Source organism: Lemur catta, chromosome 1, assembly GCF_020740605.2.
Source record: "Lemur catta isolate mLemCat1 chromosome 1, mLemCat1.pri, whole genome shotgun sequence".
Lineage (NCBI taxonomy): Eukaryota > Metazoa > Chordata > Mammalia > Primates > Lemuridae > Lemur > Lemur catta.
This window is the reverse complement of record NC_059128.1, coordinates 179,539,032-179,553,126: the sequence shown is the minus strand read 5'-3', so window position 1 is coordinate 179,553,126 and position 14,095 is coordinate 179,539,032. Positions and strand designations below refer to the sequence as shown.

Here is a 14,095-nt window from a genome sequence, read left to right as displayed (position 1 = left end):
TTTTCTCCTTAAACTTTTATCCACTAATTTTGCAACCACTTATGCATTTTTCTGAAATGATTATTACAGTGGTAGTCTAATGGTGATTTTATATTTTTCTTATTCTTTGTGCATATATTAGTTTATCTCCCTTTTATTTATTTATTGAATCATCTATTTATATCAGTATGGACTCATGAATCTTTAATAACTTTAGTTTTTAAAGGGCTTGCACATATATCTTATCATTAGAATTATAAGGAATGAAAACTAGTATCATTTAGAGTAGGGACTATTATGTACTGTTTTATTTTGAAGTATACAGTGATTATTATCCAGGAGATAATGATTAATTTGGTGGTTTATCCATAACCATTAGCTTTTAAATGATCAATACACTATACTAGCTGTTGGCCTCTCCCTCAAAGGTGGGTGAGAAAGTTCAGATGAGTGAAATTCAAATAAATACAATTTTCTAACTGTGTTAAAATCTTGCCTTATAAAGGCCTATTGGTAAAAGTTGAAACTAGTTTCCAAAAATGGGAACTTGGAATTATGGATATTTTTTCCTGTGTTATTATTCTCTTATTATAGCTAGGTCATAAGGAACTAATTTGTACCCCCATAATATGCTGAAATAAAAAATAAATAAATAAATAAATAAATAGAAAATGGGAAAAAAATACTTTCTACTTTTTGCCAAAAATCACTTTGGCTACTGACCTCTCTCACAAACCACTGGCAAAATGCAGGAGAAATCCACTCTCTGGCATGGAAACCACAGTCCATGAAAATGGCAGGCTTGTTTGATCCAGCTTTGCCAACCTATTGCAAACAAAAGGAAAAGGGAAATCATGATTCATCATATGGCATTCAGGGGTTAACCTTCACTACCAGTCTGGTCTCTGGACTCAACAGGTGAAACCTGACAGCAGCAAGACGTATATCCCATGATTAAATTAAAACATAATACTAGCACAGTATGTTCTTGCCTCTAGACATACAATGTTTGAGCTGAAAGCTTACATAGCTGTTTATTATTTTTATTAAGCTTGACAAGCTCATATTTTCAGAAGATGCTTGATTACCCTGTTTAATTGTACTCACGTGGAGGTTGTTTTCAGCTGCTGTTATTAGGTGACATGACCAAGACAACTGGATGAGTAATTACTATAGAAGTAATCATGTTTGTTTCTAATCTTGTAAGAATTTTTCCTTCTCTCCCACTTATTCCTTGTCTTTTTATTTCCTTCATTAGAATTACATGACAAAAATGGTGTTAGAAGATGACAGAAACAAATTGTTGATACGGTTGGTAATGTTGTCTGATAGATGTGAAGTTTATGAACCTCTTTAGCAAATGGATTTGCAAACAACAGCTGGGAAAGAAGAATTTCATCAAGGTAGATGATCATTTACATTGCTTACAGGAATGTGGTTAAATTTATAGGACTTCTCTTATTTTATTGCATTTTTCCTTTTGAATAAATCAAAATAATGATTTAAAAATCCACATATGATAAAAGAAGCTGGGGAATCTGATTCCCTGGGGGATGTAGGCAGGAAAAGAGTTATAACAATGTTTGGGATAAGCGTGTCTGTGAAACAGATGTTAATGTGTTAGAATTCATTGATTTAAAGCCCTCAGACTTGGCAAGGTCATGGCTAAAAATGATTACCTTGAGGAGGTACAGATTGCGTCCCTCAAATGTGGTTCCGATAACACTGCGAGAGATGAGGTCTGGATTCTCTGTGGTGACTTGTTGAGTCCAAGCCTCTATCTATCAAATGGAATCATTTGTAGATTAAAGTGGCATTCTTGGTTCAATTCCCAAAGCGATATCGGTCTCAATCATGTGCGTAGCATACCGTGTCCCAGTTGTTGTACTTCTCATAACTGTGTCCCGTCGCACGAACCCGGCTGTCAAACTGAGCCTCCAGCACATTCCTCAGGTTGCTTATCAGTACCCTGCAATGAATCAGAGTGGGTGCTCCTGTGAACATAAGTGTATTTTCATCTTGCTCCTGTGGACATAAGTGTACTTATATGTGTTCATAAGTGAACACACATAAAACCCCAGAGCCACTGGCTTAGTAGATGGCACAATGCTTTCCCCACAGATCTGCATTCTGTCCTCTGATTGTTCCTGACGACCTTCAACCTCAACTGCTCAAGGGAGAATCTGCCACTGATCACAAAGAGCAAGTCACTGAGAAGGATACTGGAAGGTGCAAGCAAGGCAGGCTCTTCCTCTGCCCAAACTTCACATATTTGAGTGTCCTTAGACCCTAAACTTGGAAAATGGTTTCCCCTGGTATCTGGGGCATCTTGAGTTGGAACCTTGGGCTTCCACACAACAGTATGTACTTGAGGCCTGTCTATGGTCTTTCTTCCTCAGGACTTTTCTGAATTTAGCCCTAAAAGCCTTGAATCCCAGGAAGCTAATCAGTTCCAGGTAAATGGGAAGAGTTGATCATCTGAGTATATGGGAAGAGTTTCTCTAGGTTTTGAGAAAAATATCTTGATGACTGTACATTCAGAAATATTAACAAGCTAAAGATTTATTAGGCAAAAAATACTGTGTTTAAAGAACTATTAATAGTCTCTATTTGCCTGTCTTTTGGGTGGTTTAAATAATCTAATTAATAATGGTTCTGTAGCAGGGTGATATGAAAATTGGTAACAGATCTCTTGAGGCATCCTTATTTCCATACATGAGTTGTTCAGGTGAAAGTTTCTTTTATAAGAGGCAGGTCTGAAGGTGCAGGTGTGTGTGACTTCATTTCCCTTTGCTGCTTTGAGTAGAGTGTGTGTTTGGAAGAAACAAAATGTTATGAGTGGAATGTCCTTGATTACAGCACTGAGAATATTACACACAGAGGCCACTTTGCAGAAATTTCTATTATCCATAGTTAAGCCTTGAAATGGTTTTATCTGACACACAGAGAATTGCAGCCACACATCAAAAGTCTGCTTCTCCTCCAGCTGCCCCAAGGACATTCTGATGAAGTATGTCAGGGACATCCTATGAACCTTCCTCCTGGTTGCTCCTTTATTTTGTAAACTTGGGTGTGAACTGTTGTCCGTTCATGGAAAATGCAATAAATTAATGCTAAATGGTATCTGCTTCCTAACAAAAGGCAAACACTGTCTTAAGGCCTTAATTATCTTAAGGTAGTATTTTAAAAAATGAGAAAGGAGCAGATTTTAGAATTTATTCTGGGGAAAAAAAATTTCCCTTGAGGAGCCATCAATACTTTGTTAGTGTATAAGTTTTCTATGGTTGTTCGAAGTTACCACAGACTTAGTGGTTTAACAATGTGAATTTATTGTTGTATAGTTCTATAGGTTAGAAGTCCAACACAAGTCTCACTGGGCTGAAAACAAGGGAAGTTCTAGGGGAGAATCTGATTCCTCCCCGTTTCCAGTTCCCAGAGGCCACCTGCATTCCTTGGCTGTGGCCCCTTGCTCCACTTTCAAGGCCAGTAACAGTAAACTGAGTCCTCATATCCAATCACCCTGACCTCTTCTGCCTTCCTCTTCCACTTTTAAGGTCTCTTGTGCCAAAGACATTGGACCTATCTGGACAATTCAGGATAATCTCCATTTTAAAGTCAGTTGATTAGAAAGCTTAATTCCATTTATAACCTTAATTCCTCTTCGCAATGCAACACAATGTATTCAGATGTTCTGGGGACATTTCTAGGGGACCGTTAGTCTGCCTGCTACAGTTAGGAACAATGATTGTAGTAAGTGCCATAATTATATTAACCACCCAAATTAGATTATTAGGGAATAAGATGGTAGGGGAAGGAATCTTGAAATAGGAATCAAAAGATCAAGGTCATAGTTTTGCCTAACTCATAAATTGGCTTTAGTAAAGTCATTTAATCCCTGGGCTTTAATTTCATAAGTTTTAGAATGGGGTCATTTGATTAGTGGATATTCAATGTCCCTTTCAATTCTAAAATGCAATGACTTGGCTCAAATCAATAGGTCTTGGTCATTTACATAGATGTCTTCCTAGGTTTATGAAAAAATATAGTATTTTGCCAGTTACCACCTTCATAAACTCCAGGAAAACATAGAGGAAACTAGAGTCTAAAATAGGGTTAGATCAGGAAAATAATTTTCAAGGAGAACTGAAAACTAAACACAGACAAACAGAAATAAAACAAAACAAGTAAAACAAAAACCTGGAAACTTAAAAAATAATCAACTGGCAGAAACCTTTACGGAGAAAACTATGTTCCAATATCAATTGGAAAGAACAAATCTTGCCTAAAAAGGATAAACTTCTCTGAAGGAAAAAAAAATCCAAGAGGAAATGGCAAAGGACATCCTCTTTCACTGCCACAACCAGCTCTAGCTGGAGGGAGCCGCAAAGCTGGCTGAGCATATTGCTTTCCTTTCACCTGCACCCAACCCTCCAGTTCAAATTATTTAGGAGAATCCTCAGCTGTGAAATGGGGATAAGGAAGACAAACAAACAAAAAGCCACCCCAAATTATTTAGGAAAAACGGTGACTATGTGGGGGCTAGTGTTTTATTCGATACTAAGAAGAGACTTTCTGTTGGAGTTATTTCTGTGTTCAATATTAAACATTTTCATCAATAAGTAGGACAAAGAAGCATAAAATACCAGTTAGTTGAATTTAAGATGACACCCAAGGGTAAAAGTATTCTCTAGTAACTTGCAAAAGAGCATGAGAAGGAGGGTGAAGCGTGTTGCTGACTTTTGCCTGAAGGCGGAGGATTGACCTCAAATGATCCTTCCCAGCCTTTTGACTATTTGATTTAGGACAAAGCACTACTTTAGCTATATTACAAAATATTATTACTAAATAATGAGCTTCTATTCTAGAAGATTAAAACAATGCCTCTTAATATAATAGGGACTGTATTACAGCTCCGAAACAGAGAGGCATGTACATTATTTTATACTTTTATATGTTCCTTTTATAGTGCCATCCAACTTCTTCTCCTTTTTATTTTTTTAAACACAGAAGCAAATTAGACAACTGGGACTCCCCCAGAAGCAGGGAACATGATATCTGAGAAGGAAAGCGAGACATGATTGCATTTTATCCCCCTTTCTGATTCCTGAAAATGGAGTATCTGGTCAGTGCCCTGGATTTTGTGGCTATTGTTATTGAAGAACGTTACTATGTGACCATTGCTATCCAAGGACACTTTCCTTCCCAGTATTAGGAAGCAGACATAAAAAAAGGCCCTCTCCTGTATGTCTCTGAAATATGTAGAAAAATAATATAGACATTAGTAACCATCAATCTCTCCCTGGATGGGACAGGGCAAAGACAGCCTTCCTGTAATTTGTAGGAAGGGATTCTATGGAGGGCCGCCCACCCAACAGTTTGGTCATTTTAGCTTCAGAACCGTAAATTGGAGATTTAGACCATCCAATTCCTAGTCTTTCTGTAACTAGAGTGCAACTTTGGCATTTAAAACTGTAGTTATCTTTCTTTTTGCGCACATTTTGAATATTTTCCCATGATAATTCAGGATCTGATTAAAGCTGCCAAATGATACAAGTCTTGCTGAAGAAGGTTAGAACTACTGAAAACATCTGAAAAACTGTTTTGGTGGAACTTGTGCAGTAGATGGTTCTTGTTTTATACAAACACAACTGCAAATTCTTGCTAGCAGGAAACCATCGAAATACAAATTGGTTACCATATGAGGTAATAATGGGATGCACAGGGACTGCCTGCAGCCCCAGCAAGGATATTACTGGTGCAATTCTCCAGGATTTCTAGGGACTTATTATTATTTAATATTTAGAAAATTATATACTACAAATGTGCTAAGCAATGAACAGAGAAGTAAAAATTAACAAGCTCTTAGCCCTCAGGGGATGTCCTATGTTCTAGATGATGCAACATTCATACACAATTTTCAAGAAGTTTACCACTAAAAAAGAAAGTGAATTTTCTATTTAATAAATGGAGATTAAAATGCAATTAAAAACCATTTCACTATTTTGTGATATGGGTAGAATTAGGACATCATTCAGGTGGCTAGGGTTAGTGTATGGTTACTGATCTTTCTTTGCTTCTTTTTAAATTTTTAAAAAGTTTTGGCATGGAATTGTACCCAGCATTTTTTTGTTTTTAAAGAATTATAAAGAAATAATCAGTTTTTTGACTGTTACAGAAGGCTCTTAATGGCTAGGATTTTAAATGTCCTTCCTTGTATAATATGAAGAGCAAAATGTCATAGGCATGAATATTAATCACATTTTGAAACTTACTGGGTTATACCTTTGTTTTAAAAAGACAGTTCTTAAGGTCATATTTTGACACTTCTTTCAGGTAGAAGTAGATAGCTATGTGAGGCAAGATATTGGGGTTAAACATAACAGTTTCTGCTGATTTTTTAAAATGTACAATCTCCTTGTTTGTATAATAGTAAACCATAGCAGCATTCTCAGGAAACGTAATAACAGTTGTAATTTATTTACATATTGTTTTATTTCATGTTCACAACAGCCCTTTGAGAGAGGCATTATATCTTCATTTTATGGATAAGAAAACTGAAGCTCAGAAAGGTTAAGCAAATTATCCAAGGTCACAAAGCCAGGAAGGTGCAGTGCCAGGATGGAATCCAGTTTATGTTTTCTCAAAGCATTCACTTGTTGCACTATGCTATACCACTTCTCCTGATGGAGGTATGAATTTTGTAAGTGACAATTCTGACATCTTCACTGGCACAAATAGTGTTCTTCTATATATTTTTTGTTCTTTTTTTTGACACTAAGCCTAGAGATTTATCTTCTACATTTTTAAGATGTGAAAAACATAAGAAAATTTCTAATGTTACAATTATGTAGATCACATTTCCTCAAAACATAATGAAGACTTGAGCTTGTGGTGGGAGATTGTTGGGTAAACATGAATGTTCAGGACTGGAGCCCAAGACTTTCTCTTTGCTCCTCCCTGATCCACTCAGTGTAGGAAGAACTCTGCTTTGTACTAAAGACCTTATTTCTTCCTTCCCTCTCATGCAAATGCCTCCAGGTATGCACTGTTTTTTCTACTTCTAAGCCTCAATATATGGTCTGTTCTTTGCCTAAAGTATGGTTTTTCCTTGTCTTTGGCTAAGACCTATTCATCTTTCAGTTCTTTGCTGAAGCCTCATTTCTTAGAACAGCCCTCCCTAACGCCTAGACTTGGTCTATCCCCCTCAGTCTCTAGGTCTTTATTCTTAACATCTATTATACACTGTTGCAATTCCTCATTTAAAGTCTGTCTTCTGCTAAGGGCAGTGAGGCCATATCTATCTTTTTCAGTACTTGATACACATAGGCACTCAACATAGATTTGTTGGGTCAACAAATGGACAACTGTCTCTACTTAGGAGGACATTCTTATCTTGAAAGGCCTACGTGGATCAGCGTGGTGTTTAGGGGGAGGAGATATGGGGTGATCAGCTTAGCCAACTCTACTCTAGGCCTTTGGGGAAGCCCTTTCCTTTCTTTGGTTCCTTCTTTCCATGACTTCTCCTACCATTAGAGACAGTGGTGAGACCTTAGAGAAAAAAAGGACAGAGTGTTATTCAGACTGACTCTAGTCTTGTCTTTAAGCTAAAGGAGCATAAAGAACCCTCACAGCTCACAACAGATTTGGCTGATCACCTGGAAACAAGACCTGGTAAGATTTGGGGCTAAAACTGTGTCCCACTGATAATAAAATGTCCTTTGGTTTGGCTTTTACTCCATACATTGCTTGTAAAACAGTAGCAAATCAGATATGTGGTTGAAGATTTGGGGTTCAAGAGTCAAAGTCATTTTCATTAGAGCAATTGCTAAACACAAAATGTACCAGGACTGAAGTCTTAAGATTTGAATCCAGGACCAGTCTGCCATTACCTATTTGTGTGGCGCCGGTGAAGGCATGGTCTTCGTGTCATTTTTACCTTCCCAGGGTTATTTAAAGACCTGGATGAAAGCATGCATGGGAAAGAATTTTAATAGCTATAAAACATCAACTTACTCATATTGTAGCTCATTCTGCTTTAGAACATTCTCCACAGTGGCAATATCTTCTGCTTTGACACGGAAGTCGACTGTACTGTGAGGTTTGATTTGTGTGGCAGAATCTGGTTTCCAGAAGTCGATCTGAATAAAGGGCAAGATATACTGCATTGGACACCTATAATTCAATGACTGAATTATCATCTGTGAGCACACTATTGTTCTACTCCATTGAGCTATTTTCAAAATCAAATTATCCATGAAATTTCTTAAAAATATCTCCTTTGAGTGAACAACTCTTAGGACCAAGCAGTTAGATGTCAATAAAAATGTTTCCAAATACATACATAACCTTAATTGATTATCAATAATCATGAAAACATATGATCATTTTCCAGAATGCTAGTTAATTGCAGTATTCTATAACTGCTCTTTTCTATTTATGGATTTTCTATAGCACTTGCTTATGATAGCAGCATTTGTGGCAATAGATTAATGTGCTGAATGATGATGAATTAACTAGAGCTACAGAATTTAGTGGAGAAAAATTAAGCTTTCCCTTTTACTTTTTAATGGATTCATTTTATGAGTTTATCTTGGAACTCAGTTCTATGCAAATCACAGTAATGTGTGGAACCAGGAGCATTCCTGACCTGTAGTGGATACATCAGGAAGAGAAATGGTATCTTTCCACAGTGGGTACACAAAATGCTCTTGGGGATCCAGTAACATACTGACATTTTCATTTATATAGTTACTTATCAGCTATGATTGAGGACCTACCATGTGCTGGGTTCTGTGCCTGAGACTAGGAATACACTGGTGGGCAAATCGAACATGGCCTCTGTCTTCATGGGGGAGACTTTAGGAAAAATTAAGCACAGAATAGCAAGATGCCATATCTGATAATTCTAATGTTATTATTTGTGAATGTGTGGTTTTAATTATCCTTTTTCAATGGAAAAATATTAACCAGGACATACTGACTCTTGTAAGTGTCTGTTTCCCTGTTCCTTCCTTCTGCTGAATAGCAGGTTCTTTCTTTGTCCCTGTGTCTTCCCCAATCTCTGTTTGAATGTTTATGCTGTGGTCTCCAGCTGGAAATGTGACTGGTGGTGATATTTAGGGCCACTGTTTGGAAACTTGGAAGGGAGTTTGGAAAGGCTTAAAGGTTGGGCAGCAGAAACTGATGAGGTAAGATTTTAAGATTACTCAGTTTCAGATATACTTGTGGGGAACCCATTAAGCCATATCCTGTCCTTGTCATCTTCAAACCACTGTAGAAGTCTAGTGGGTGCTGAGTCATGAGTCAGGGCCATAGGGAATGCCAGGGCAATGGAAAGGACATTGAGATTCCATCAAAATGGATTTCAGAAGAAAAAAACTGTGAGCATGGTTGTCACAAAGGTGTTGAAAGGTGAGGGTATTGATGGCAGCAGAAAGATTGGCTATAGAAGGTGAACTAGCAAGTCAAGGATGAGAGGATAAAGATGAGAGGTTAAATGGTAGTGAGCAAGTATTAAAACATGCCATGATAAGGCCAGAGAAAGCAAGAGGCTGGTGATAAATTCTAGCTAGCCAACGTTGTGAGAAGAAGGACACTAAAGAAAAGTACGTTACAAGAAAAAGCATATTTTTGAAAGTCAGCTCTGGATTTGTGTTCCTAATAAACACCTGTCATTCCATGGTGGGGTGGAAGAGGGAGGTATGTTTTTATTACAGACACTGAGGTTTAGATTTGGTAAAGCAAATGAAGTCCTCCAAGCATCTGCAGCCGACCTGACAGTGCTCCCCCCATACATAATTGCTGGGACCCTTTAGTGTGCTCAGGAGACTCCCTGCTGCCAAGATCTCCATCTTTATGCTTGAGGACTCTTTTCCCTAGAACTGGGAATGGCCAAACGATTAGCTCCAGGGATACAGGAGGTACCAAGGAAATAACTTTTCTGGTTTCACCCATGACCCTAAAAAGCAGATCTCACCTCTCATGCGGGATAATTCTGGAGCATGTGGTTTGTACCCTTTCGTAGAGTAGGGTAAGCTTCAGTCCTCTGTGGTAGCTGGTTTAATATGCCCCTTTTGTTGGCTGCCTTTCCTTCTCTAGATCACTCCCCGCTTCTTTACTAGTGCCCCCTGCACTTCACAAATAAAACCCTTTCCCTTGAATCTTTGTCCCAGGGTCTGCTTTGGAAGAAACTATATTAAGATGCTAGTTTTGCACTCAGAGCATCAAATGCCTGCATGATATCCTTGGTGATATTTCTAATATATCCTCAAGTATATCTTGTGCCACTTCAGAATAGCCTAATCGTTTGCAAATGGTTTTATTCCTAATATTAAACTGAAAATTGTCATCTCTAACCTCCTAAACTCTTTCCCGTTAGTCCTAGCTCTGCCAAATATTAGAAGACACAGACACACACACATAGTGTTACCTTTATGATTCTGCTGTGAGAATGATGGATTCTTTTAAAGGGGGTGGAAAAATCTCATAAATATGTTTGACAAAAACTTGCAGACCAAACTTGAAGATGCTTAAAAATTTCAGTTTGACATGGATAAAACTGGTCAGCAAACCTGTCGACATCCAACACTGCGGAGTGCTGCAAGTGTGATGCAGGTTTACTATACTGGAGTCAGTCTCCAGTATAGTACCAATACACCAAGTATGTATAAAAATAATGAACTCAAGGTAATAACACAAGAAGATAAATAGGGATTTCAGGAATGGCCAGGACCTTGTGAATGAGATTTATGTCTGAAATATAAAAATGAAGTGAAATATATGATATAGAGGTAAGGAATTAAATTATATGTTAAGAAGTTATAAAACTGAAATTATAAAATTGTAAATGTAGAGGGCTGAGTGGCAAAGAGCAATACAGAACATTTATTGGGTAATAAAGAGATCTTTCAGTTAGATAAAGAGATATCTTTAGATAACATTCTGAGAATATCAACTTAATCAGCCAGTTGGCTAAAAACTAAAGAGTCCTTCCTAAAATATATCAGAAAACTAGCACAAAAACAAGATAAAGTAGCATATAAACCTCCAATGCTTTGGGGAATAAAATTGGCATATAAAAGAATAAAAGTCGGTGCTGGGGATCTTTGGTTCTTCACAAATTTGCACATATTTGTTTCTTTGCATTGCATTTGACTGTAAGGAGAGCATATGATAGATTCTTTGTTTATCTTGATGAAATTTTCCTTTACTGTTGGAAAAGGTAGTGAGTTCTACTTGAGGCCTAATTCTGGATGTAGGAAGGAACTTACTAGTGTAGTAGGAATGATGAGAACATTGGAAGACAGTAACATGTTACTCTAGGCATAGAGAAAAATAGACCTTAAACTTGAGAAACACAGAGTTCAAGATAGTCCAGAGAAATGAGAATAGGCTTTGTGGTGAATGTCTCCAGTAAAAGAACAAGCACAACCCCAATTGCAAAGAGGTAAAATGATATCCTTACTATATAATTACAGATGAAAAACAAGAGGCGCTAGAGTACTTGTGGTCACAGATCTCTTCACTACACTTAGCTTTTAAAAGGACGTGTTCAAAAGCTGGAGGAAGGACACATGGCCAAGGATGAATACAAAGACTGGATGCCCTTGTAATGATCTTATCAGGAAGGCTACAGCTCAGAATATGCACCCACAAGATTGCTAAGAAGAACTAAAATCTCTTTTTCAATCATGTTGAAAATAAAAAGAATAAAGAAGAAATATGTGTCCTACTGCTTGGAGCTAAAGCATAATTGTTTATAGCCAGAAGAGAGAAAGTAGCCCTTTTTAATTCTTGTTTGGCTTCTGTCTTTTCCAGGAAGGTGTTACACTATCTATGCTTTGTTTTTTCTGTTTCTACTGAGAAATGAAATCACCACCAGGGTAAGTAAAGGATTTTTCACATGTTATGATTTAACTAGAAATACCTCCTTTGGAAAGAGGATATTAAGGCTGAAGATAGATGAAGAGATCAATGATTATACCAGCCATGTAAATCGAATTCAAAATCCCAGACCTGATTATAGTAGTAATAGCAAACACTAATATAGTTCTTACTATTTAAGTTCTTTCTAAGTGCTTTGCCTGTATTAATTCTTTTAAATTTCACAACAATTCTATAAGGTAAAATAACATCATCATGCTCATTGTACAAATGGGGAAGTTGAGACTCAGAGAGGTGTCCAAGGTTCAGCTAGTGAGTGGTAGGGCCAGAAACTGAATCCAGGCAGTCTAAGTCCAGATTCTTTGCTCTTGACTACCATAAAATGCTGAATTTCAGATTACTAAAAAAATACTGCAGATGTGATTGCAGAACTCTCTCAGCAATCTTGGAAGAATCAGAGCTTGAAGGGCTCGCTGCGGAGCAGAGGGGGCAAGTCTTGGATTTCACAAATGGGAAAGCAGGTGAAGCCCAGAAGCAGGAGCTCCTGGGGCCTGGCATGGATCCTGGCAAAGCTGCAGAGTAAACTGGAAGCAGATGGACTGTGAATGCTCGGAAAGGGAAGCTGTGATCTCTGGGAGCCAGCACGGTTTAAAGCAAGGATAAGTCAGGCCCAATTAACTTCATCTTAGTATTGGAAGAGACCACTCACCCGGTAGAATGCTGAATCTTGATCTTAGTAAAGCATTTGATGACGTCTCTACATTGATGTCTTTCTTTGTAATCCAGAAATCAGCACAGTGTTAGCTCTACAGAAAACCCCACTAACTTGGGTAGCTGAGTGAACTTATCCAAGGAGAGAGTAGGTTAATGAATCACTTCAGTGCTTAACACTACACTGTATGTGGCACATTGGAGATTCATCATAAACATGTATTTAATGAGTGAAACATGAAGGAGGGCTATAATTCTGTGCTGACCTCTAGCCTTATTAATATTTTTCTTTATCAGTGACAAAAATAAAAGTCGAGGAAGTGTGCTCATCAAACTTGCTGGCGATGCAAAGAAAGTTCGAGGGAAGAATTATTTCCCTGGGTGACTGAGTTCATTTTTAAAAAGATCTAACATGCTGAAAACAGGCTATCGAGATAAATTTTAATAGTATAAATCTACAATCCCATATTTAGGTAAAAAAAATTAATTAGGCAAGCACAGAAGGAAGGATACCTTGTTTGAAGGTGATTCATGTGAGAAAACAATAACCTAATGGTTTTGATTGAACACAGATTTAATATAAGCTACGAGTGTTTTATGACTGCCCAAGATGCTAAAAAGGATGTTAGGCCCCATTAATAAATGTCTGCTTTACAAATGAAGGCAGGCAATGGCCCTGCAGTATGTATTAATCAAAGCACACCTGGAGGCCCATTGTCAATTCTGGTAGCTACGTTTTAAAAAAGAAATATAGACAGAGAGACTGAGCTGAATCCAGAAGTGACCAGATGATCAAGAGTCTGTAAACCAGTGCTAAGAGAAATGATGAAAGGCCTGGAAAAGATACATCTTAGAGGTAACACAATATTTGGCTCAGCTAAGTCCAATGGGTCAAAGTTAGAGAAGACAGCTTGCAGCTCTATATAAGGAAGAAAATGATGGGAATGATTTGTAAGGCAAGTGGGCTATGCTGAAGAGTAAGTAGTACACCTACTGTCTCTGGAAGTACTCAAACAGGTTTTATCAGGGCTAGCAACCAGGGATGCTATTTCCTGAGAGGAAATTCCAGATTTGTGTAGAAGGCTGGAATAGATGACTTTCTATTCTCTTTCAATTCTAAACTTCTGAGTCTATGATTATTACACTCTCTACCTTCTTCTTCCTTCCTCTACACTTTAAAAGCTAAAAAAATGACTATATATACACACACACATATATAAGATGAATATTTTGTATATATTTATTCATTTTAGTTTATGTATTTATGAAGAAACAGCATTGGCCCAAGAGGTACTACTTACTGTGTTTGTGGTCAGCAACAGCTCCCTGCCACACTATATATATAATTTAAAATGTCGGTTCTCACCTCATATACAGTGAATTTTTTTTAAGTAGCACAGAGATTTCAGTTTTTTTGAAAGCAAAAGAAAAATATGGAAATCACTCATGGCTTTTTACCTTCTTTTCACCCCTCATGTCATATTATTAAGAGGACCCAAATCAAGGTCACAAAAAACCCAAG

General features: G+C 37.5%; 1 protein-coding gene across 1 annotated transcript in view; it reads right to left on the bottom strand.

Moving 5' to 3' along the window:
• The window catches only part of CPB1 (carboxypeptidase B1), a 35,113-nt gene that overhangs the window by 20,325 nt on the left and 693 nt on the right, over positions 1-14,095 (bottom strand). Inside the window, exons 3-6 of the mRNA XM_045539427.1 lie at positions 7,993-8,117; positions 1,849-1,948; positions 1,659-1,760; positions 703-804 (exon numbers count right to left, since the gene is read on the bottom strand). Of these exons, the coding sequence (XP_045395383.1) occupies positions 703-804; positions 1,659-1,760; positions 1,849-1,948; positions 7,993-8,117 (429 nt within the window). The remainder of the gene's footprint in view (positions 1-702; positions 805-1,658; positions 1,761-1,848; positions 1,949-7,992; positions 8,118-14,095) is intronic.